The 26,686-nt window shown below is 48.3% G+C and overlaps 1 protein-coding gene across 10 annotated transcripts in view; it reads right to left on the reverse strand.

Moving 5' to 3' along the window:
- Window positions 1-26,686, reverse strand: part of Cadps (calcium-dependent secretion activator 1) — a 618,572-nt gene that overhangs the window by 432,815 nt on the left and 159,071 nt on the right. For all 10 annotated transcript variants that reach the window (XM_075704042.1, XM_075704047.1, XM_075704043.1 and 7 more), the window contains 4 exons: window positions 21,823-21,931; window positions 21,144-21,335; window positions 20,937-21,073; window positions 20,691-20,878 (listed from right to left, as the gene is read on the reverse strand). In XM_075704042.1, coding sequence (XP_075560157.1) covers window positions 20,691-20,878; window positions 20,937-21,073; window positions 21,144-21,335; window positions 21,823-21,931 — 626 coding nt within the window. The remainder of the gene's footprint in view (window positions 1-20,690; window positions 20,879-20,936; window positions 21,074-21,143; window positions 21,336-21,822; window positions 21,932-26,686) is intronic.

Below are 26,686 nucleotides of genomic sequence, written 5' to 3' on the forward strand. Positions count from 1 at the left end.
TTATGTTTGGTGTCACAAAGTTTAGGCAGTATCTGTGGGAACGAAAATTAGAAGCGATTACCGACCACAAGCCCTTGTTGGGTCTGTTAGGTGCTGGAAGTACTATTCCTGAAATGTGCTCGCCGAGGGTTCTTCGGTGAGCGTTGCTGCTCGAGGGATCCAGCTATGGCCTGAGCTATAGATCTGGAGGCCTGATAGCCTATGCAGATGGCTTGAATAGGCCCCCCTTGCCAACAACATCAGCAGGGGCTCCTGTTGAGGTATTCATGCTTGAACATGTCTATCCCCATGTTCTGTCATCAAAGGTGGTCCTCCAGAAACAACAAAAACAGTCCTCCAGAAACAACTCACCCAGAGCCAAACCGAGGGTGCTAGCACAACCAGAAGACAGGGTGTTTGCCAGGAATTTTCGCTGAGGTTCGAGCTGGATGGCCGCTGTAGTCACCAGGCAACACAATTCCCAATCAGTTGCGCAAAGGGTGCAGAAGGATTCGTGCTACTTTACAGGTGGATGACAATTTTTCTCTTTCATCCACCTTCCTGCTTTGGGCAAAGCTGATGAAATGCTTTTGAGTTATCAATTTGAGTTGGCTTTGCACTCATCATCATCATCATCATCACCAGCTTGGTTACGCCCACTGCAGGGCAAAGGCCTCTCCCATACTTCTCTAACAACCCCAGTCATGTACTAATTGTGGCCACGTTGTCTCTGCAAACTTCTTAATCTCATCCGCCCACCTAACTTTCAGCCGCCCCCTGCTACGCTTCCCTTCCTTTGGAATTCAGTCGGTAACCCTTAATGACCATCGGTTATCTTCCCTCCTCATTACATTGTGTTGTGTTCATATAGGAGGTTATGGCCAAGTACTGCACCAGGGTGGCCAATCCTGTTCTGGTGAGGGAGTGCGTTACCGGTTCTGGTCACCGGGATCAGGCCTCACTCCAGGCCTGTTTATGCAATTTTATCAACACGCGGATATTTTTGTTTTAATCCGGTGGAAAATTGCGCGGCACCATGATTCGAACCACGGACCTCTTGCACGCGAGGCGGGTGTTCTACCTCTACGCCACCGCTGCACCGCTTTGCACTACGATGTGCTAACCTCAGGAGCGACCCCTTGAAAAGGCCATTGCTCCCAGGTTCAATCACCAGAGACCAGAACAATTAGGCTTTCTTTTTGAGAAAGCTGTATGGGCTTTCTTTCTAAATTTAGGCTGTTTAAGGTAAACAACCTTTTTTTTTTCTTGTCATGAAATCTCTGGGCTCTTGCACATTGTCAGTGCGTGAACAGAAAGAATGCCCCGAATGTGGTTAATAAACAAAACAGTAAAGGAAAACAATGAAAAAGCTAACAGCAGAGAAAAGACTATGAAGTTCAGTGTTTGACGGAAGCCCGTCTGGTCGGGATGAAACATGGTTAAAAGGTTAACAAAAACCCGGGGCACTTCGCCGACCAATTCTTCTATTCTTTGATTCTTATATTTTGATATTTTGAGATTCTTTTAAATCTTTATTTGGTCGGCGAAGTGCCCCGGGTTTTTGTTAACCTTTTAACCAGAAAAGACTATATACACATGACTGAGCCACTTAAGCAAAAAATGGCCCAATGTTATTTGAACCTGCAAAAGAGGTATCTCACAATATACAGTGAAATCTTGCTAATTCGAGTTTCATGAGACCGTAAAAATTTCTAAGTTAGCCAAATGCCAAATTATCGAGAGCATCATAAGAACATAAACAAATATTTACTACGTCCACACTCTTCTATTTACCAAATGAATGCACAAATCATGTTTCTAGTCTGCACAAAAGCAGTGCAGAAGCTGCAATTCTTTTCATCTCGTTACTGATTAGCACTCGCAGTGAAGGTCTGCAGCCAATGCATGTACTGAGTCAAGATGAAACTGCTGTTTGCCACAACTGGCTGCAGACGAAACTACAGTCGGCAACCAGAGATGGCGATGCGGACTCCGGATGCTAGTACTATTTTTGCTCTTTTGCACCGCATAGTGGCAGCGCTTCAAGCTCGCCAAGCTCCGAGAGCTGCCCTAATTTGAACGAAATATTTTCGAATTAACGAGAGCTTGATTCCATTAAGTAATGAATACGCCTGACAAAAAAAGACATACACCAACCAAGTAAAACTTATTAACAGACAAGATGTTTCAGCTTCCATACGAAAGCCTTGTTCACAATGGAGTGAAAAAGGCTGAAGTGCCTGTTTAAATAGGTTTTAGCATGTGGCGCAAGCACCACACATAAGGTGGGGCAAAGGCTCCTTCGTTTCAATTGAGTGTGTGTTCTGTTGATTGTATCTTGAGAGACTCCAGGTACAGACATGACTTCCAGTTTCTTTCCTGGTCGACTAGATTATATTTCAACCAGTCAATATTGTGCGTAGTCATTGCTGCATGCTCTGCCAAAGCATTTGAAGTCACTCTTCTCTTATCCACATTGTTTTGCTGTTGGCGCTGCTGCTGTTTAAAGTTGCCCGTCTCCCCTATGCAGACGCAATCGCAATCCTCACAGGGGATCTTGTAAACAACGCCAGGAAAGACTTCCTTCAGCAACTTGTCCTTCCCATCAACGAGTGCGTGCCTCAGTTTGTGTACAGGAACATGAACCACCTCAACATCATTATTACACAGCACGCGTGATAAGGTCTCGCTTATCCTGGGCACGTACAGAATGGAAGTGCGTTTCTTCAGACGGGCACTGCCAGCTTGGAAAGGGTTGAACAAATGGCACTCCACAGCATTCATGAACGCAGGGGCGTAACCACTCGTCAAAAGATCTTTCCGGGTTGTCTGCATGTAATAATTTAGGTCTTTAGGTTTCGTGCAAATGCGGCTCGCAGGGCCCAAAAGAGAGGCAACTACTGACCTCTTGTGAACATCAGCATGCACAGACAAGAAAACGTCTTGTGTTTTTATAAGTTTTACTTGGTCAGTGTACGTCTTTCTTTGTCATGTCTCATCCTAACCAGATGGGCTTCCGTTGAACTCTCGATTACAATGCATATGCCTGCAAGAACCAGAAGACTGGTCCGAATAATCCAACTTTCCAAATCAGCAAGGGTCAAACTATCAAGGTTTTACTGATGTCACATGAATGGAGATGGTCATAAACTTTGGCTGAATCCAGCAGATCTAAAGCTGAGCACAACAAAGCATCAGCACTGTTGTGGTCTCACTGCATTACATGCAGATTTGATACAAAACTGTCGATACTAAAACACAGCAGATGATTTGTGAGAGTTGGGCCTGGTTTAGCATGAGAGGGGCTGCGTCCATTATGTGAGTTCTTTGACTGAGTCACAAAACAAACCAATAAAGCAGAACTAGTAGGAAATGATAACAGTCTATGCTGAAATGTTCCTATCATAATCACAAGCAATTCTCTCACTTTCAACATTAGCAAATCAATGTGGCATGCCAACTACTGGCATGCTTTTCCATACCTGTCTCAGCTGTAAAGTGCATAAGCGGCGTGCATGCATGTGGTGCATCAAATATTTCTAATAATATTCTTTCTAGCATGTTTACTGCAGCATAGATCAAGTCCTATACCGTCATCATGCTCAGACTGTTAGCACAATGCCTAACCCTACTTGTATGCAGAAGTTGCATGGCACACTCACCGTTCCCAGAAAACAGCTAGCTCCCAACTGTGGCAGCAAAAAAAAAGCTTGTCCACTTTCTCAGGCTTGTGGTGAAATGACAGTCCGTATTGCACAGACCACTGCAGCCAGGTTTATTGGTTTCTATTCATCATCTGCTTCAGAGCCATCTTATGAAACTGATCCATTTTATTCAAGGTCCCTTTTCTAATGCATGCCATATTTCTAGATGGCACAACCTGCGCTCAGATTAGGGAACTTAAAAAAAATTTTACAGAAATGAAAGCCATCCATTATGACATTCCTTGTGGAGGAAGCACTGCCTGCAGTACAATGCTTTCGCAACATCTGAAGAAACAACAAAGTTCCATGGACTTGGTCACCTTCATAAACAAAGAATAAACACGGAACAATCACGACAATGATTTTATGACGAGAATGTAATGAGGACGACGGCATGACAACAATGGAATGTTGATGGCAGCAGAACAACAGCATAATGAAAATGGTGTGATGGCACTAGAATGACCACAATAAAAAAAATGAAGGTGGAATGACCATGGTGTCATGACGATGACTGTAAGACAAACAATGAGTCTGATGGCATGATGATGACGGAATGACGATATGATGAAAGCATGACAACAATAAGATGACGGCTGTGGAATGATGATTATATGACAATGATGGCATGATGACAATGGATGACAATGCTTGGGTTGACAAAGGTTCGGTTGACACTGGGTTGACAAAGGTTAAATGATGAAATTTTCACTATGTTCAGTACCAGCCACTTCTGTGACAGGGCAGTTTCGCTTAAATTAGAGATTTTTCTTTCCTTTCTTGTTTTGAACAATTGGTTGACATTTCCCGCCGATGAGGGATTCAACGCCGTATAAACTGTGGTCCCGCCTAGAGGAGACGAAATGGGGTGTTTTAAGTGTGCTTGTATTTAATTATTCCATTTGTGTTGTTATAATGCAAATGTTCAAATTTACATGGTTTTCTTTTCTTTTCATGGGCAGAATGGAATGTCTTACCTGCAAATGTGGTGACAACATATAATGGTGTATTTTCTAAAGCAATCAATGATATGTCAATGTTGCAGTTCCAGGACACTGCCATTATATACTAACTGCTGTTGACTTTGTTTTTGATTCTATTGTACTCATTCCCCTGCTACTGCTTCAGCAAAAGGGTGGCCAGTTGGGCTGGTTGGTGAAACATTGTCTCGACAATGTTTGTGCACTGTTTCACGTGAGACATGAAAGTACGCTGTTGCCTTCCTTACAATTTGCGGACTAAAAAGGATTTTTCCTTGTCTAAACAATGTTTAGGTCCTGTGGGGTGTATTGAAATAAATAAATGAGTACATAAATAATATACACTTAGTGGAAACCCATTTATATGACTTTCCTAGGACCACACAAAAACGTAAAATTTGAGCATGTTTACGTCAATCAAGAAAAATTATGTCTATGATATACATGGTCTTGTGCGCAAAAGTTACGAGAAGCTTCAATCTAAAGTACTGTAGGCTAATGCTCTGCAGGACTCAAAAACCAAAACCGCCATAAAAGTAAATGGCAAAAAGAATACTGCAGTGCAGATGCCAATCAGACTTGGCGGCAGGGATTCAGTATACCGTGTACTGTGATTCACGCCCACCAGCAAGCTAAAAAGCTCTTTTTAGGAGTGTGTGAATGCCAAATAGAAGATTTTGAATAAAATATTGAATCAAAATCAAGAAAGAAAAGCCAGATATTGAATTGAATATAAAATATCTAAACCTGACACAAACTTTTATACTTCCAAATTTTGTGCAAAAAAACAGTGCTGCACATGCTCGAGAGGCTAACCGTATTACTCAAAAATGATCTCGGGTAATTATGAATTGAGGTTTACAGTATGCTGTACTCTCACCAAAAGGAACAGCAAATTATTATGCCAGCACTGATAATAACTCAGCCTGTATATGAAGGCCTGCGAAATATTCTTAATCGATAGAATGTCTGTAGCACAATCTTTTTTTCTAAAGAAAGTTTACTACTAATCTCAAATAGAATCAAATGCTTTTTCCCTCTGAAGATGAAGAAACAGCCAAGTTGTCCTAAATCCCAATGGGGTTGTAGCGGCATAACTATCGCCTCCAAACCCGGTGAAGAAGAAGAGCGCTCACGTGCACGCAAACTGAGAATAGAACACGCTAGTGCACTCAACCTGAGCGGCCATGGTCTCAGCCGCTGCCTAGATCCCGCTGCACCATACGCCGGCCTAAATAAATCATGGCTATGGTGGCTACCATTTCGCACCACCTCCCACAAACTGGTGACCCGGACGACTGGACGACCAGCCATGCCAGCGTCAGCACACCGACTCTACCAAGGCGAGTGACGTGGCCTCACACAGTCCAGCAGACATTCCACGATTGTAAGGTGTCCGGGAATTCTGCATCGACATGCCAAACATCTGGTCCATCCAGCTGGACAGCCACTTCCTTCTCAACAAGGTTCCAGGCTCCAGCTGCATTCTGGGCTCCCGCTGCCAACCCCTAGCCCCGATGTCTACATAGACTTGCAGGCAGCCGTCCTTACTCACTACGTCACCTAGAGCACTCACTCACAACAGCTCTCACCATATGAACTGTCGCATTATTCCGCATGTTGTCGTCGCACATCGCCTGCGTCCACAAATGCTGATCGTCAGCACACGCAAGCACCAGCATCAGACCTCTACTCGGTTCATGAGCCTCCTCCCCAGCGCAAAGGCAGCCGCACGATGACTAATTCCAAGGAATTCAATGGGCCAAACGTAAGCGCTTTCAAGCACTCTATTGCCCGCCGCTCTCCTTCCTTGGCGTTCACGTAAGCTGTCTGCTTTACTTTCGGGGGCACCCCACTCATCACCAATACAGAGGCTCTCCCACTGGCTCCTCTAGGTGCAAGTTTCACTCTTGCAGGCACGGCGACACCACAAGCACAACCTTTGCGATGCATTCAGCGACCACTGCAACCCTGATGCTATCGGCATTAGAGATTTTGCCACAAGCAGCAGCAGGAGAGCCTTCTGATGCTCTGTGCTCACACCTTCCATAGATGTATGGCTTACTGAGATTTTACAAGAGCAGCTCTGCCATCCGGTTTTTTCAGCTCGAGTATCACTTTTACATCTACATTGTAACTGACCAAAACTTGTACTATCTCCAGGCACATCCCGAGCTGCCAGATGGTCTACTTTTGGACCTCCGACTCCTACAGGCCCGGATGTCTATGAGAACCTGCGGCAGGTCGCGATTTTGCACTACGGCATCCCTGTGGCTGCGCCTCGCTCAAAACCTTCGCTGCCGATGCTGCCTTGTACATCTCTCCCAGACTGCGCGAACCTGACACTACCAACGACGACACCGTCTGCACACTCTACCTCAATTCCTTTACCTGGACTTTACCAGTGGACTTTATTTCAATTACGCTTTGCACTAGGAGGGAGCCCTGTAGCAGTGCAACCATCGCTTCCACAGCCGGCGAAGAAGAAGAGAGTTTGCGTGCAGGCACCACGAGAATAGACCACAGTAGCATGCTTCACCTGAGTAGCCGTCGTGTCGGCCACTCTCAAGATCCTGCTGCACCATGGCAAGCTGGCCTAAATAAATTGTGTAGTATAGTGTCGCCCCCTGCTAGATCTCCGTGTTATCATACATTTATGTTTTGTAGTAGTCCAGCTAGATGGCGCACCCCCCTTCTGTCATGTGACGAGCTTGGACCAATCAGGAGGTGCCATCTGGCGTGTGGTCTTTTTTGTAATAAACGGCCGCTAGCCGGCTCAGTCCCAGTCCGGTTTTCATCAGGAGCAGTTAGCTCCACGTCTCCCTCACTGCGTCGGCGCTCGCCGCGCGTTCGCTGGGCGCGGGCCCCCGCTTGCCTGCCGCTGCCGACACAACAAATTGCAACTATGGCAGCTACCTCTATGCACCGCCTCGCACTGGGCTTTGGGCTTTTAGTTTATATAGCGCATGGTCCAAGCATGCGGTATCAACATTTGTAGATCTTTAAACGTTGTGTGGTGTGACTATGCGGGGTCGTATTGCAGCGTTAGCCCGTTTTCTCTTGCTTTGTCGAGAAAGAGGATGATAACTGAATTTTTCTTTCGGTTGTGTTCGTTCCATTCTCTACAACGCGCTCACATGTGTTACGGAAATTTTGTCCTCAAAAATAGCCATCGCATTCTTTTTATGCGATCCCTCTCATATATTATGGCTGTATACAGGCCAAAAAGGCAATACAGAAGCACACAGCTTACATATGTATTGTGCTGGTTTGCCAACCGCAGAGATCATTTGTGTTGAGCAGCGCCATCGGCCTTATGCAGGAAGGCTAGCATAGACATATAGTAATTTAAAGCCTACTAGACTTGAAATAATTGAGAATGATGCCGGTGCATCACAAATATTTTTGATAGCGCCTGCTTCTTAGATGTTTCATGGTTGCCTTAGGTTGGCCGTGCACAAGCATGCGCTCTTACATTTTATGTTTTACTCCCTATGCCAAGCGATCAGACAGTGAGCTTATTTACCATTTAATGCTGGTAATACAGAGACAACGGTTTTCTTCGTTGAATTAAAACCGATATAAGAAAAATAGTTCACAACACGTACACACACCACGACTGATAATGCGCGTAAACCGCGGCTGATGAACCGCGTGACATTTTTGTGCACCCAAGACATATTTCTGCCTACTGTAGTTACCAATGCACCGAAAGGCTTCCCTGACGACCTTATATGAATGGACATGGCGTAAATTTCACAAAGTACCATCTAAAGCATTCCGAAATTGTTCCGCAGCACGCGAAAGCAATACTCTGAAGCAGCACCGCACCAGATCACCCAAGCCAGAGAGGAGGAAAGGCTTGCCGCGCATGCTATCCTCCTAGCCTGATGAAAAGGTCTATTTGTGGGCCATACCACAGTATGGCCCACAAATAGACCTTCTGGCAATGGCAATCTTCTATTGCTTACGAAGGTGTGCTTTTCAGTTTTCTGCCAGAAAACAGGAGGGTCTTTCTGTCTTTATGGCAGGTGGTTCTTGTGGGTGTAACATCCCGTCTCGATACCCAGTTTCGGTTTCGAATAGTTATGACCACTAGTGCCACTCCGCGCCCAATCCTGTTAGTGTACCCTGCCGTGCTTGCTTTCTCCTCACTGGAATAAACGCATTCTTTGACCGGTCCCTGACTCGAGTAGTCCGGCTCGTCTCTTGTGGCGCTTCACGCCCGACCGTTAGGTCTCACGCCGTAGGTCCTGCGTCCGACTTGAGTAGTCCAGCTCTTCTCTTGCGCACACCCAGCCGTTAGGCCTCACGCTGTAGGTCCCGCACCCGGCTGCCCGGGCAAACAAACTGGCGACAAGGATGAACCCGTTCTGCTACTACGAACACCAGATCCTGTCGTTGAAAATCCGGAAGTGAGAAGAAGTGATAAGAAGACAGAAAAGAAGAGGCAGCGAGAGGGAAAGCAAAAGATTGAATAGAGGGACAGGAAAAGGCGACTGCTGATTTCCTCCAGGTGGGTCAGTCTGAAGGTGCCATCTATGTGAAGCCGAGGCCACAGAGGTGTGTTGCCTCCGCCGGGGGGCCTTAAAGTTCCAAACCCCCTGCATCAGCTCAACCCTCAGGATTCCCCTTTCCCCAGACACGGCTAGGCCGCGCACGGCTATGCGCGGGAGGGTCCAACCCTCATGTGCTCGGGTATGTGGTGCCGCAACACACAAGCGTGTGTGTTTCAGTTTGGCATCTGCGCCATCCGCCTTCCAGCATATCATGTCATGTGTTTTAGGAGATTGTCCAGGTAACTTGTGCTATCAAGATAATGTTTTGATTTGGGGCCACACACAAGCTGACCACAATAAAAATCTGCAAACTGTGCTATGCAGAATCTTAGTTGCTGGCATGGAGCTAAATGCAAACTGTGTATACAGTGTCCTGGAGCTCCCTTTTCTTGGACATAGGATTAGTGCAAATGGCATTTCACCGCTGGAAAACAAAGTCAAGTCAATTGTTGAGGCACTACAGCCAAATGACAAAAAGGCTCTGCATTCATTTCTGGGCCTCACAGGATATTATGCAAAATTTGTCCCACAGTATGCAGAATTGGTAGAGCCTCTTAGAAAACTTCTAAAGCAAGGACAACCTTTTGTCTGGGATCAGGATACTAAATACAGCTTCCAGACTATTAAGGAAATGGTCGCATGCGAATTTGGCTCTTAAGCCGAAAATGTTAAAACGTACGTGGACTGTCGTGGCGCAACAAAATGCCCTCAGTTTCATCCAGGAGATCTTGTCTAAGTACGCAACTGGAGAAAGTCTGGTCTTAAATACTCAGGTTCACGTCAGATTTACCATAGGGTAGGTTGCAATACTTTCAAGCTCGAAAATGGCAAACATTGGAATGCGTCCAAACTTGTGAAATGCCCTGCATGACAGGATTCTCTTGAAAACTTAACCGAAAAAGTCATTCCAGTGAATACTCATCCCTTGATGATGGTTTCCCACCTTTTCTTCCAGTTCCTACTGGTATAGGAGATACCTTACATTTCTTGTAATGTAAACATGCAGTACATACAATGTCAAGTTCACTACGGTAGTGACCAAGATATTGTCACAGACAAAGCCACAAAAGACTTCGGTCGACGCTAGAGATCTTTTATATCTATCGCTGTCCTGGCACCTTCGTCGTTCTCTTCTTCTCGGAGCCACCCAACGTGCCTAGCATGTGGCACCGACTTGCACCGAGTGGCTGTCAGCTGTTTCGAGGTCGTGGCATTACCCCCCTCCCTAGAAGCATCGTCTCGATGCGGAACATTGACGCACTGGAGATAGCGACGGTGATACTGTTAAGACAGACGTAGATGGTGAGAGAGGTGCGGAGCTTTGCGTTCAGCGGGAGTGGTATAACTTCAATCTAGAGACGTGAACGACATCGGACAGGCCTGGGCGTCGGGGACGGCGAGTGGTGCCTTCTCCTTCAGGAATCACTTCGTATGTGACGTCGCCGAGTCGTTGAACTATCCTATAAGGTCCAAAGTAGCGGCGCAAAAGTTTCTCCGACCGACCACGCTGGCGGATCGGTGTCCACACCCATACTTTGTCACCGGGTTGATAAGTGACGTCGCGGTGACGAAGATTGTACCGGTCGGCGTCGTTGTGTTGTTGGTGGCGGATACGCATTCGTGCGAGCTGGCGTGCCTCTTCGGCACATCGAGCGAATTCCGCAGCATCAGTGACAACATTAGAACAGTAGGTGGGTAGAAGCATTGCGTCCAACGTTGTAACAGCTTCCCGGCCGTGTACTAAGCGAAAAGGGGTGAAGCCGGTAGTTTCTTGAACGGCAGTATTATATGCAAACGTAACGTATGGGAGAACGTCGTCCCAGTTTTTGTGGTCGACGTCAACATACATGGAAATCATATCAGCGATAGTTTTGTTTAGCCTTTCTGTGAGCCCATTCGTCTGGGGATGGTAAGCAGTGGCTTTGCGGTGAACTGTACCACTGAGAAGCATGATATCTTCTGTGAGCTGCGCTGTAAATGCTGTGCCCCGGTCGGTTATAACCACTGTTGGAGCACCGTGGCGGAGTACGATACCATGTACAAAGAAGGTAGCAATATCATTAGCAGTGCCTCGTGGGAGTGCTCGGGTTTCAATGTAACGTGTAAGGTAGTCTGTGGCAACAGCAATCCAACGGTTACCAGCCCTCGACGTGGGGAATGGCCCAAGCAAATCTATGCCAACCTGCTGAAAAGGGATCCGCGGAGGATCCACGGGATGGAGAAGGCCAGCCGGACGCGCGGGTGGTGTCTTGCGTCTCTGGCAGTCGCGGCAGGTCTTCACGTATTGCTTTACGTCACGGCGAAGGTTAGGCCAGAAGTACTTCTGGCGTATGCGTGAAAACGTCCGTGCGAATCCCAAGTGGCCCGAAGATGGCTCGTCGTGAGTGGCCCGCAGGATATCGTCACGCAGTGAAGACGGCACTACAAGAAGGCAGGCGGTTGCAGTCGAGGGAAAACCCAGTTTGTAGAGAACGCCATCTCGGAGAAAAAACGAGGATAATTTGCGGATGAACATACGAGGCGGCTCTGGTAGACGGTTCTCAAGGTAGTCGATGAGAGGCCGGAGTTCTGAATCATCGCGCTGTTGCTTGCTGATGTCTGATACTGTGATAATGGACAGAAATGCGTCCTCTTCATCAAAGTCGTATGGCGACGGTTGAAGTGGAGCACGTGACAGGCAGTCGGCGTCGGTGTGTTTACGCCCGGACTTGAACGCTATCGTCATATCGTATTCTTGCAAGCGAAGACTCCAGCGTGCAAGACGGCCGGATGGATCCTTGAGATTGGCGAGCCAGCACAATGAATGGTGATCTGTCACAACTCGAAATGATCGGCCGTACAAATATGGTCGGAACTTAGAAATTGCCCACACAACGGCCAAGCATTCCTTCTCCGTAGTGGAATAGTTCCTTTCAGCTGGAGACAAAGTGCGGCTTGCGTACGCAATGACGCGCTCGGCTCCATCTTGCCACTGTACGAGGACGGCACCAAGGCCAACGTTGCTGGCATCCGTGTGCAACTCGGTGTCACTGTCTTCGTCAAAGTGTCCTAGAACAGGAGGTGTGTGCAGACGTTTCTGGAGTTCACAGAAGGCCTCTTGTTGGTCCTGCTCCCAGACAAACGGAACATTATCCTTAGTCAACCGTTGCAACGGTTCGGCTATTCGTGAAAAGTTGGCCACGAAGCGTCGATAATATGCGCAAAGCCCTAGAAAACGGCGGAGTTCGTGTTTGTTCGAAGGTGTTGGAAACGAAGCAACAGCAATGGTTTTGTCGGGATCTGGTCGAATGCCCTCGTAGCTGACGACATGGCCTAAAAATTTGAGTTCGTCATACCCAAAATGGCATTTTTCAGGCTTTAAAGACAGGCCAGCAGTACGAATTGCGTCTAGAACTGCGTGTAAGCGCTGGAGGTGCTGCTCGAATGTTTCTGAAAAGACAACGATATCATCTAAATAGACAAGGCATGACTGCCACTTGAGACCTGATAGAACCGTGTCCATCATGCGCTGAAAAGTAGCAGGCGCAGAGCACAATCCGAAAGGAAGGACCTTGAATTCGTAAAGTCCGTCAGGCGTAATAAATGCGGTTTTCTCACGGTCACGCTCATCAACCTCTATTTGCCAGTAGCCGCTGCGAAGGTCCATCGATGAGAAGTATCGAGCATTTCGAAGGCGGTCCAAAGAGTCGTCGATGCGGGGAAGGGGATAAACGTCCTTCTTCGTAACGTTGTTAAGCTTGCGATAGTCAACGCAAAAACGCAGTGTGCCGTCTTTCTTTTTCACCAGAACCACAGGTGACGCCCATGGACTGGTGGAGGGCTGTATGATATCGTCGGTAAGCATTTGTTGGACTTGATTTCGGATGGCGTCTTGCTCTTTACGAGAAACACGGTAAGCACGTTGGCGCACGGGTCTTTCATTGGGATTTGTAATAATTCTGTGTTTCGCAATAGGCGTTTGGTTGACCTTCGATGTTGAAGCGAAACAGTCCGCAAAAGACTGTAAAAGGCTTCGAATGCTAGCCTGTTGTTGACCCGATAATTTAGAATTCACATCAATATTGCTGTTGGCTGGTACGTCACAGTTAGAATCACCATCAGTTTGCCCTACAGTTAAACAAGCGGGAAAATCACTGACTGGCTCCAAATAGGCGATGGCAGTTCGTGGGGCGAAGTGCTGGTATTCACGACTGAAATTGGTCACTAAAATCTGAGCAGTCCGTGACGATAGCTGCAAGATGCCGCGGGCTACGCAAACCTGTCGAGCCAACAAGACTGACAGATTGCCTTCAGCGATTCCGAGATGGGGAGGATCATTGTCTGTCTCTACGGTGATCAACGCAGTACTCCGAGGTGGTAAAGTAGCACAGTCACCCGAAACGCGTAACACCGTGGACTGTGGGTGGTAGTCGTCCGAAATAGTTGAGTGTTCGCTGGAAAATGTGACAAGCAACTCGCGAAGGTTTATGATTGCGCCGTACTCCCGAAGAAAGTCCATGCCGAGTATGACCTGCCTAGAGCACTCTTCCAGTATAATAAATGAACCGACAAATGTGACCTCACGAATTTGTACCCTCGCAGTGCATTTGCCGATCGGCGTGAGGACATGACCGCCGGCTGTACGGAGCTTAGGTCCTGGCCACGGTGTCGTCACCTTGCGAAGTGCCGTAACCAGTTGTCCGCTCATGACAGAATAATCGGCGCCAGTATCGACAAGAGCGGTTACCGGGTGGTTATCGACAGAAACGAGTATGTCGGCTGAAACAGGCTCACGGTTTTCGAAGGAAGGTGTCGAAGGTACGCAGTCGTCGTTGTCTTCGTCGTTATCGTCGTCATCGGGGTGTCGCAGCGGAGGATCTTTCGAAGTGCGTTGGACAGCGGCCCCACCTCCGGAGGTCGCTGTTCTCAGTTTCCCCGACTTGGGCTCATGGGCCGGTTGCCCACGGAAGCGGAGAACGTAGTGTAGCGGCTAGGTGACGCCGATCGTCGAGGAGGTGGTGATCGTGACTGGCGCCTCTGCGGAGACGGAGATCGGGTCGTTGGCAGGGACTGTTCAACCGGTGGGAACTGCGCGTACGGCGACGAAGGTTGACTGGCCAGATATTGCTGGATTTCTCTCGGACGCTCTCCCTCACGTGGGCGACGAGCGCCGGGGTGATAGCCCTGGAGTCCAATTCTTCGGTAGTAGCAGGCACGGTACAAGTGGCCCGCTTCGCCACAGTGGAAGCAGAGTGGCTGATAGTCAGGTGTGCGCCACACGTCTGACTTTCGCGTATTGATTCGGGGGCTCGTGGACCCGTACATATTTGTACGTGAACCTTGGCCCTGGAAGTGGCACAGCGGTTCTTCAGAAGAAGGCGGGTTACGGTGGTTCCCGGGTTGCGCAGGTAGCCTCACTGCTTGCGCATAAGTCAGTACGGGGGCGGCTTCAGGTCTGGTTTGCACGAATGGCTGTGCTGCCTGGCGAACTTCTTCGCGGACGATATCTGTGAGGGATGTTACGGTCGGTTGAAATCGCACGCCCTGTAGCCGGTCGAGCTCCTCACGCACGACACTACGCACAAGCTCTCGAAGCGCATCGGTGTCATAGGGTAACGAGAGCGAAGATGCTGATCCCAGGTTGATTTGGCGATCGTAGACCGAGGAGCGTTGTTGAAGGGCTCGCTCCATTGTTGTCGCCTCACTGACGAACTCAGCTACTGTAGCTGGAGGCCTTCGCATCAGTCCAGCAAACAGCTGTTCTTTTACCGCACGCATCAGTAGGCGTACTTTCTTCGCTTCTGTCATGCCAGGGTCAGCACGCTTGAAAAGCCGCGACATGTCTTCTACGAACATGGCTACGCTTTCGTTCGGCCTTTGAACCCTATTCTGAAGGGCTTGCTCTGCTCGCTCTTTTCTTGCGGGGCTGCTGTACGTATCGCGTATCTGCCGTTGAAATTCTTGCCAGGTGGTGATGGATGGCTCGTGGTTAGCGAACCATGTTCGGGCAGAGTCCTCTAGGGCGAAGTACACGTTCCTTAACTTTTTCTGCTCGTCCCAATAATTGACGTCAGCCACACGATCGAAGTCGTCGAGCCAGTCTTCCACGTCCTCAAAAGGCTCACCATGGAACGGCCGCGGCCAGCGTGGGGTGTGGAGAACCAGCGACGCAGGAGGCTGTCCCGTACCGTACGTCTCCTGTGTCTGGCTTGCGGTTGTGGTGGACATCCTCGGCAGATCTTGCAGGCCGTATTCCGGAGGCAGTCTTTGAAGCCGTCGGCTTTTGCGTAGGTTGTCCGCTCCCTGTTCCTGGGGGTCAGAGTACATAGACGCGTACCCCGCACCTCCACCAGTTTGTCACAGACAAAGCCACAAAAGACTTCGGTCGACGCTAGAGATCTTTTATATCTATCGCTGTCCTGGCACCTTCGTCGTTCTCTTCTTCTCGGAGCCACCCAACGTGCCTAGCATGTGGCACCGACTTGCACCGAGTGGCTGTCAGCTGTTTCGAGGTCGTGGCAATATGAATTCGTCTATTTATGCCAAAAGTCTTTTCCATGTAACTTCAGTCCTTTACTATCCTTCAATGGGGGAGATTTCTGGCAGCATATACATGCACTACGCACATTCTTCAATCCATGATTGCCACAGAGCTGTCTAGACTCAGGCTCAGAGCGAATGAGCCACCTATTCATGTCGTACAAGTGGATACATGGATGTTTGCATTGTCTGTTTCTTTCTTGCATTCATTGAATTCTTATTATCATGTATGATGTGTATTTGCAAGTAGGCATTCCTTCGTTGTCCTCCCAGGATGGGTACTTTTGCAAACATAGTGCAATTGTGTTCATGAACTTATGTTCATTTTCAGTGTCTTTTATTGTATGCTTTCTTTCTTTAAAAAAATTTTTCACTGTGTTACTGCTTATTCATTATATAACTGCTCACAATTCTGTATTCTTCTATAAGACATTTGTGCCTACCTCTTTCATGGCTCTTACTTTTCTTGAGCAAGGAGAGCGAGTGGCACATTTTCTTTCGAGGGAGAGGTGATTTGATATCCTGTCTCAATACCCAGTTTTGGTTTCGAATGGCTATGACCGCTAGCGCCCCTCCACGCGCAACGCTGTTAGTGTAACCTGCCATTTTTGCTTTCCCTCACTGGAATAAATGCATTCTTTGTCTGGTCCTCAACTCGAGTAATCCGGCTCTTCTTTTGCGGTGCTTCGCGCCCGGCTGTTAGACCGCACGCCATAGGTCCCACGTCCGGCCGCCCCGTCGAAATGACCACAGTAAGTTATCGTCAGCTCGGTAAGGCCGGAACGGGGAATGTGCATCCCTCAGCACCACTCCATGTGGTCATTGGTGCTGCACGTGTCAGCCGCAGCCAGCACCGGCGGTAAAGAGTTCTCAAATTAGGAAGCACACAGCACGTTCGTGCACCGCTCCCCCCACTTTTTTTACCATCTGCCATCTGTGTAAATGAGCTTGCAGCCAGGAGTCAGCACGCTGTCACATGATATTTTCGGGCCTGCCATGTAAAACCAAAACTATTCTTGTAAAAGGTTGCTCGAAGCTACAAAAAGAGCAAGCTGTGCACCTACGAATGGCATTTGGAATGAGAAGCCCCCGTATGATATTTCACAAGGATTGTGACTGTGAACATGCAATGGTCATTCTGTGCACTTGCTTGTGTTGGTGAGACTGTCGGTTTTCTGAGGGTCGCGCAACCCACCGTGAATAGATCTGAGTTAATTCGTTAACCATAACTTTAGTCACTGACACCCTGACGACGCAGCTCCGATTAGGTCTAACCAGCTAGCCAGCGTGGCCAATGAAGTGCAGATGATGAAAATTTGCCACTGGCCGATATGATAACAGGCCGCAAACTGTTGCGGAAAGATTGTCGCCAATATGTGGCTCCTCAGTGATCGCTTGCGGAATCACATGTGCAGGTTAAATTGACAGCCGTTGAAGCGGCATTAGGGTCCACGGTCAGTCAAGGTTGCCAGGTTTGACAACTTCTTGCCAAATCGGTTAATTTTAGAGTCCCCTGGTAAACAAAAATCATGGTCGGCAACTTGGCTACTTTCAGGCTACTTTTGACAGTGTTAATTGGTATAGGTTGTGTTCAAATCACACTCCTTATGACAGCTCCCACGAAACAACAGCCCTAAAAGCCAGATGTCAAAGGCCATACTCTTGTGTTTTACAAGCAGCGGAAGCAAATCCAGGAACTGAAAACATATAATAGCCACCACATGGGCAGTAGGACTCTTCATCTTGTCATCCTAGGCAGTCCAGGACTGCCCGAGACGCTTTATAAGGAATGCTTATTGACTGAAATCACCGCCGCCTGGGACTGCCAGGGTGGATAATTCAAGAGGCCCATTGGGTTTCTCTATAGGTGGTGTACAAGAACGTAACAGGAATTAACTAACCTCAAAAGCTATGCTTTTGCATGTTGCATGGAACAGAAGAAACGGGTTAGGTCCTAATCCCGCCACCAGCAATGGTTGCCTCGATAGCGAATCTCAAAGACCATGCTTTTTGGCACCAGAAGCGACTGCAACACCTGAGAACACGTCATGGCAGCCATGACATTACAAGTGCCAGTGTCTATGTTAGTTTCTTAAAGGCGCTTTTAACTGCATGCCAGGGAGAGCAGAACACTTCAGCTATGAGAAAGTACGCAAGTGTGCGGCAAAAATGATCAAAGAATGTCAGGCAGTCATTATGGTAAATTATAAAGCAATAGTATGTGATAACACTTATTTTGTTCAGTTATTCTCGTTTGCCATCAGTGCAGCAGAAAACTACAGTTCGTTTTCACCTTTTCTTCTTCCATATCTAGTCACAAACCGACACCTGTTGGTTTGTTGCACCGTGGCTACTCGCACCGTGGCTGCTTTTTTGACTACCCAAATAAAGCTTTTACCACACGTACTGATTTTTTTTGCTATTTTTAGAACATGTTCAGCTAGTTTTTCTCCCAAAGACCTGGTAACCTGAGCATAGACCACGAGCATGCACGCAAGTAGGTCTGTGTGCTTGCATGTGGTTAGAAAGCTCCAAACTTGCATGTCTGCATGTGTGAACACTGAACTCGCATATTCAATGCGATCAGCATGGCTCCCAGTGGCTAATCAGCCCGATCGTCACACATGCTTCTATGCTTTCCACAGGCGCGGCTTTTGTTGTTCCCTCTGTTCACCTAGCGTTAATCATTTTGATTAGTATCTTCGACCTGGTCGAACCTCGTCGAACCGATAGATATTGCACTTCATGAGAACGCTGCATGTGCCAAGGCACCATCCACGGCCAGGTGATACACCAAAGGTACCGATATTCAAAAAATTGTATATTTGATAAATCGAATATTATATATGCGATTTGCAAATCAAATTATTCGAACAATCTCTAATCTCTAAGTGTTGTTGACACGTGAACAGGGAGAGCAGCATGTCCGAACTGGCAGTGTCCAGCAGTGTCGGCAACACTTCCCTGCATGTCCCATCTCATACGATGACCCACGTGAAACTCAACGACGCACGTGAGAGAAGTTTTGTGTGCTTGCATGCAGGCTGATCTCTGAACTGCGTATCCGATATAATTGGACATGCAGTACGATACGAACTGCGTGAACAAGCCTATGCAATATGATCTGTATGCCTTCCAGTGGTTCCAGTTCTCATGCACCTTGGGGCAGTAATCTTGGGTGATCATTTTTTGAGACAGTTTCACTTTTGCAAGATTTCGCCCTAGATGCATGAAATCTTGTGAAAGTGAAACACTCACGAGTACTGCTCCTGGCCCCAGATTTTTGTCACCATTCCCACTGTCTGCGTTGCATATGGGTATTGTTTTGCTCGGTCGTTATGGTATCTATCTTTGCCAGAATAGTTTTCAACAAGGATTCTGGGATCCCTCGACAGCTGGTCTCTGGCTCCATGTCATTTCTACACTTTTTTGAAAATTATCAGCTTGTCCTCAAGCGTAAGCACAGTTCGTTTCCACCACATTGTGCCTTGAAGTTGCCCAACGCATCTTCTGCAGACATACAAGATGATGATTCAGTTTCTCGGCTGTCTGCACTTGGATCATAACTGATGAATAGAAAACATGGAGGACCCTCACAGCAGGAGCAGGCACTGCTGAGAGAAAATGTTGAGAGACAGAGAAAGTGCAAGGAGATGACAATGAAGGTAGGCAGCGGCTGAGCAGCATGAGGAGGGAAATGAGAGGGCAGTGATCACAAGGGAAAGAATAGTTCGCAAACAGCCACCTGACAGAGACGATGGTGCTGCAAAGGCATTGCTGCATGTGGGTGACGCTTCTTACCCATCAGTTGTTAAGTTTACAATTTGGTGCAGGTTGTTGCGTGAGACAGGATCTGCGTGATCTGGTGTCGTACATTCATTTTTTTCAATACATTGTCTTTATGGGGATTTTGCCGGGACTGCACTAATCCATCTTCAATGTGGGAAATCACAATATCCAGTGACACATAACCGAGGTTCTGCTGTATCTACAAATATATCTGTTGAGATACATCCCAATCCAGCAGCCAGCCAGCCAGCCACGCCAAACCCAGGAGGGTAAGCAAAAAAAAAAAAAAAAAGCTTTGCTGTAAAAGAACAGAATTGAACAGCACTTCAGATAGGATTAAGTAAAAATGACAGACACAGCGCTCATCTTTACTTGGTCGTGTTCTGAAGCACTAGTCGATTCCCTTCCAAGAATGCACAGTTCAATGCACTCCTGCAGTTTGCTTTAAAAGCTAATATTAGCACTGTGTCTACAGTCTTGCAAACGTAAACAGCTTTACCTGATGAAATTCATGCCTCGTGCACGTGTGCAAAGATGATAACCTGTATGATAATGATGCTTGCTCCCTGTATGAAGATTTGCAGAGATTGCTTTTTTGCCTATTATGAACATTGTTGCGCATTAAATACTACCTAAAATAGCATGTTAGGTAAGCCATGACGGGTGCTCTTACAAGCACAAGAAAAATCTTGAAAACACTTTTCCTTGCAGTAGGCAAACTACTGGACTGTGTCATGTCACCACAAGCCTGGCACTGCAAGGAGGACCAACAGACAAGTGCAGTGTGCACAGCTTTTGCAAAAGAGGGGGCCGCAACCACAAAAAGGGTGGGAGAGGCAGCAAAAGGACGGCTAGGGTCCAGGCACAAAACAATGCTTGGGAAGACCATGCACCTAAAGCTGGCAAGGTAGAACACATGTGACGCACTTAGGTGACGCCTACAAGGGCTTTTGACTTGAACCCGAGTTTCACGAGAGGTTGCAACTTGTGACACGAACCAATGGCACCGGTGACATGGGAATCAAAAGGCTAGATTTTTGTTCACATGAAGCCAATATCATCTTTTTATTATTATTACTATTATATTCTTTCATTATTTACTTTTTTAGAGCCCAGTTTTGTTTCTGCAGCCTACTAAAGCAAGAAAGTGAAAAGCACACCTGTTTCCGTGGACGTGCGAGGAGCAGAAGGCAAAGCTGTAGTGGATGAGTGTGGGGTCAATCATGAGGCCCTTTTCGGCACGTGTGAGCAGGTCCTGCAGGTAGCACAGGTGACGAAAGCAGCTGCGCACACAGTAGCGTGCTGCGTACTCGTCCAGCACAAACACCTGACCGGGGCTGAACCAACCCTGCAGAAAAAGGTGGTGCTGTTGCTAGAGAAGCAAGAGGTGAGGGAGGAACACCCACCAGCGAGCAATATGGGTCAGCCAGTCGATAATCGAGGGTCAATGTCTGCAGCATGCGGAACAGGCAGTGATGGTCAAAGCAGTTAGGATCAGCCGAGATGAACTCGTCCATGCCATGCTTCCGGGCACGCTCGGTGTCTGCACAGGTGGGTACAAAGACGGGTCAAGCCAGACACAACATCTGAAGAAAAGAAAAAACAACACTTGCCGCCCTGCATGCGTGAGATGGTGGAGTTCTTGCTGGCCAGTGGCTGGATGAGGGGCGTTGGCTTGTGCGACTGGCCAGTTGCCCGGTACATGGCCATCACCCACAGGTGGCACTCATTCTCATCCTCACTCGCAAAGGCCACACTGTCCCCCTCTCGCACAGCATTGAAGAAGAAGCGACCACCCTCCAGCTCTGCACAGGTGCATCAAAGACACCCCCCTCTTCACAGCCTTGGCTTCAGAAATAAACATGTTGTGTGCAAAATGGACACCACACAGAGAAGACACCAAACGCGCTCAGTTGTGTTCGTCGTCTTCTTCGTCCAAGTAACGTCATTTTGTCATAGCATTGCTGACCGTGCTTTGAAAATGAAGCTGTTGTATGGCGCGCGTGTCCTTAAGCAAGAAAGAAAGCTAGTGAATGCACTGCCCAAGTACCTTAATGTTGAGAACCCTGCCAGCACAAGGATGGTGCACTGAGCAAGATTCCCACACTAATGGAGCATTACACATGATGCACAAGATAATGACTTATTTGTATGGCTAGTTCAAAGAAAGTGCAACAAAAGGGGAGACTTTCCTCGAATGGCAAAGTTATGTCTTGAGGATGGCAGATAATGCACAGTGTAGACAGGAACCTGCACTGCAGAACACTGGGAATGAAAGGCAAAGCTCCCCACCTGTGAGTGCCTCCGTGTAGTCCACTGTGTAGCCATCCAGCTGAAGCAGCTCAGTGGGCACCGATGTTTTTTCCCTGAAGCTGCACATGGCAAACGTGTACTGTGACACCTGAAAACACAGAAAATTTGATAAAAGCACAGGCTCTATTATGCACATAAATTACGCACTAAAAGCAAATGTGCATAAACATTGGCAACACTTGCTACTACTGCCAAGCACTGCACTATGACACAATCATACATGACATTATGAGGTCTGTGAAAGAATAATGCCACATGTTGCTTCAAGTTGCGAACAATATACTGATGTGTGTATTCTATGCAGACGACGACGACGATGGGAGCACTAACGGACTCCGCCTAGTGAGTCAGAGTGAGATTGGATGATGACGTAGAACACGTGTCTCAAACTGCTCTGTTTGTTTTTGAACAGATTGTCCTGTTCGTGAAGAATGTCTTCTCCCTGTGTTCTGTCCATGTTGTACCGCGACACTGGTGGAGGTGCTGGGTACTGACCGCGTCTGATGCGTCGGAGTCCTTCTGGGAGTCGTTCATCTAGCCCGGACGCACTGTCACCAGTTACGACACCCGTGCATCGCTTTAGTTGTCGACTGCTAGGGTTTTGCCCCGGAGTTTTCCGCTCTTCAACCGCCTCTCTCCAGGAGCTGCACACATCTCACAATGGCTGAAACCAGTCCACCACAAGCACTCCAAAGCAGTCAGTTTCCCAGTCCACAACAGGTAACCGTTCTGCAACCGCTGGTTCCCAACTGCTATCGCAGTGCAGTCTGTGAAGACATTGAAGACTGGCTGGACAAGTATGAACGTGTCACACAGATTAATCCGTGGACTGAGCAGCAAAAGCTCTCCCACGTCTATTTCGCCCTCAACGACAGTGGCCGTACTTGGTTCGAGAATCGTGAGGCAAGCCTGACGAGCTGGCATGACTTTCGGCAGAGGATCACGGATACTTTTGCGAGTGCCGACCGACGCGACCGCGCCCAGCAAATGATGGAGCTACGCGTGCAACAACCTAATGAGTCGGTCACAATGTTCGCCGAGGACATGGCCCGCCTCTTTTGTAGAGCCGACCCGAACATGACCGAAGATAGGAACTTGCACTACCTTATGCGAGGTGTAAAAGAGCAGTTGTTCGCGAGGCTTGTGCGCAATCCGCCAGTCACTGTTGCTGAGTTTATCAAAGAGGCTATGGCTATTGAGCGGGCCCTTCATCAAAGATGCAGGCAATACGATCGACTATCCGCGAGCACTACAATCAATGCCACCGCAGTGACTGCCGAGTATCAGAACTCCTTGTGTAAGTTGGTCAGAGAGCTCATTAGAGAGGAAATTCAAAAGATTCTAACATCGACACTAGATAGACCCATCGCATCAATCACTGAAGTGGTGCGTGATGAAATCCGGCAGGCGTTCCCGGTAACCAATCTTCAAGACCACCAGCGACCCCTGAGTTACGCCGCCGCTGTCCGATGTCCACCACCGGTTGCAACCACATCGCCGTACCACCAACCTCCGACAGCCGCTTCTTGGTCGCCGCCGCAAGAGGAGGCTTCGAAGCACGCAGCTGTTATGCCGCTTTAGTCATACCGCCAGCCGTCGTTCGCCGCGTCTTGGTCACCGCCGCAAAACGACGCTACGGGACGGCCACAACTTCGGAGAACCGACGTATGGCGCATTGTCAATAGGCGCCCACTCTGTTTTCACTGCGGAGGCGCCGGCCATATTTTGCGTCATTGCTGGCATCGTGACAAATCATTTCGACCTCTTCGTCCGTGGTCCTATGGTCAACATGCAAATGACGACGCCATGCTACGCCGCGACGACACTGCTTTTCAGGGACCCCCAATAGCACACCCAAGTGACGAATCTGTGCCCAATGATCGGTCCAATTTCGGCTGTCAGTCGCGCTCTCCAACCCCTCCACGTCAGATACGTTCCCCTACTGGACGTACTTTTGCAGAGCTCCGAGGACGAAGGTCGCCCAGCTCCCGTCGGGGAAACTGAAGGCAGCGACCTCTGGGGGCAAGGTTGCAGGCCCACCGCAAGACACTAAAAAGCCCCCAACATTCTCACTGCAGAACGACGTGAAGCCGATAAACACTGAAGAAATTGTGAGCGCCGCCATTGATGTTTTCGTGGATGGGCAGCCGGTGACAGCGTTAGTCGACACTGGTGCCGACTTCTCTACAATGATTCAGGAACTCGTTCTCCGCTTGAAGAAAATAAAGACGCCATGGACGGGACCTCACATAAGGACGGCAGGTGGCCAATTACTGATGCCTACTGGAAGATGTACTGCTAGAGTTAACATCGGGGATTCTTCTTTCATGGCCGCTTTCGTCATCATTGCTGTATGCTGCAAAAATTTGATTATTGGAATGGACTTCCTAAAAGAATATGGCGCCACAATTACCATCGCGGACCGCATGGTGACGTTTTATAAGAGCTCCGGTTTAGTCTATTGTTTATCGCCGCAACACAACTCCTTTCGTCTAACAGAAGACGACGTCGTCATCCCCCCTCGATCGTGTGCCCTTGTTTCGGTAGCATGTGACATACCGTTCTGTTGCGAAGGAGTTGCTGACCAAATAACCACATTGTTGTTTCGGTCGCACGAGGAATCGTGAATGTCACCGAGAGGCGCACAAACCTGCTGCTAACAAATTTTAGCACAGAGTGACGGCACCTTCCCTTGGGCACGGCTGTGGCTTATTTTGATGGCATTGCAGATGTTCGTGGCTGCTGTTCCGTACTCAAAGAAGCGCCTATGCAAGACCCAGCTCCTGTACTTGACGTTAGCACTGCTTTGTCGCATCACGAACGAGAGCGCCTTCTTACACTATTGGCCAAGTTCAACGACTGCTTTGCATCAACATCCAGCGTCGGTCGGACGCCTCTAACAAAGCACCGAATAATTACAGAGGATACAGCAAGACCAATTCACCAAAATCCATATCATGTGGCTCCTAGAGAATGTGACGCCATACAACAAGTGACAAAAATGCTTGAAGATGACGTAATCCAACCATCAATGAGTCCCTGGGCATCTCCTGTAGTTCTGGTCAAGGAAAAAGATGGCAGCTTGCATTTCTGTGTGGACTATCGAAAGCTAAATAAGGTGACAAAGAAAGATGTATACCCGCTTCCCCATATAGATGATTCACTCGACAGGCTTCGACAGGCACGTTACTTCTCTTCAATGGACTTAAAAAGTGGATATTGGCAAATCGAAGTAGACCCGAGAGACCGTGAAAAAACTGCTTTTGTGATGCCAGATAGCCTATACGAATTTAAAGTCTTGCCTTTCGGCTTGTGTTCTGCCCCTGCTACGTTCCAACGCCTCATGGATACAGTACTTTTGGGTTCGAAGTGGAAAACCTGGTTAGTGTATCTCGATGACGTCATCGTGTTCTCCGCAATGTTTGAAGAACACCTTGAATGGCTTGAAGCGGTTCTGCAGTCCATACGGTCTGCCGGCCTCACCCTGAAGCTGCAGAAGTGCCACTTTGGCTTCGCGGAACTGCAGTTTCTCAGTCACGCCGTCAGCCACGCAGGTGTCCGGCCGGATCCTGGAAAAGTTGCAGCCGTCGCACAGTTTCCCGTACCATCTGATAAAAAGGCTGTCAGGCGCTTCCTCGGCCTCTTTGCCTATTACCGGCGGTTTATTGCACACTTTGCGCGCATTGCATCGCCGTTAACTCACCTGACAAGAGACGACGTTGCCTTTGTATGGGGTGACGAAGAGCAAGGTGCATTCGATGACTTGCGGCAACGTCTCCAGACACCTCCAGCGCTTGCTCACTTTGATGAGACCGCTCCTACATTGCTCCACACTGATGCCCGCAATGTTGGCTTGGGAGCTGTTCTTGTGCAGCGGCAAGATGACACAGAAAGAGTGCTTGCCTATGCAAGTGGAACACTCTCACGTACAGAGGCTAATTACTCCACAACTGAGAAAGAATGCCTCGCCATGGTATGGGCGGTTATGAAATTTCGCCCATATTTGTATGGCCGCCACTTCACAGTTATCAGCGACCACCATTCACAAACCTTAAAGATCCTTCTGGACGACTGGCACGTTGGAGCCTAAGGCTGCAAGAGTTTGACATGACTTTCACGTACAAGTCTGGGAAACGACATACGGATGCTGACTGCTTGTCTCGATTGCCGATAGAGTCAGCTGCTCCGCCCGAAGAAGAAGACTCAGCATTTCTTTGTGTTATGGACACATCCGCCATCGCGCAACAACAACGGGATGACCCTGAGTTGCTTGAACTAATTAATTACTTGGAGGGAAGATCTGCGAAACCACCTAGAGTTTTCGCAAGAGGACTGATGTCATTTTGTTTACGGGCCAAGGTCCTTTATAAAAAAAACTTTTCTTCGACCAGGACCCCCTATCTGCTTGTCATTCCTGCAGCTCTTCGTACGGAAGTACTTCAAGCTTGCCACAACGAGGTGACGTGTGGTCACTTAGGCTACATGCGAACATTAGCCAGAGTGCAGCAAAGGTACTACTGGCCGAGACTTACCACCGCCGTAAAACATCACGTTCACACTTGTCTCGACTGCCAGAGGCGCAAGTCGCCTCCGACGAAACCAGCTGGCCACCTGCAACCCGTCCAGGTCCCTCGAAGACCATTTGATCAAATCAGAATGGATATTTTGGGCCCACTTCCTACTTCTACTGCAGGCAATCGCTTTGTTATCGTTGCAACCGACTATCTCACATGTTACGCTGAAACAAAGGCAATCCAGAGCAGCACAGCAGCCAAGGTAGCGCGCTTTTTCATTGAGCATGTGGCGTTGCGACACGGCGCGCCAACCGTCGTAATAACAGACC

This window comes from Dermacentor variabilis, chromosome 9 (assembly GCF_050947875.1).
Source record: "Dermacentor variabilis isolate Ectoservices chromosome 9, ASM5094787v1, whole genome shotgun sequence".
NCBI lineage: Eukaryota > Metazoa > Arthropoda > Arachnida > Ixodida > Ixodidae > Dermacentor > Dermacentor variabilis.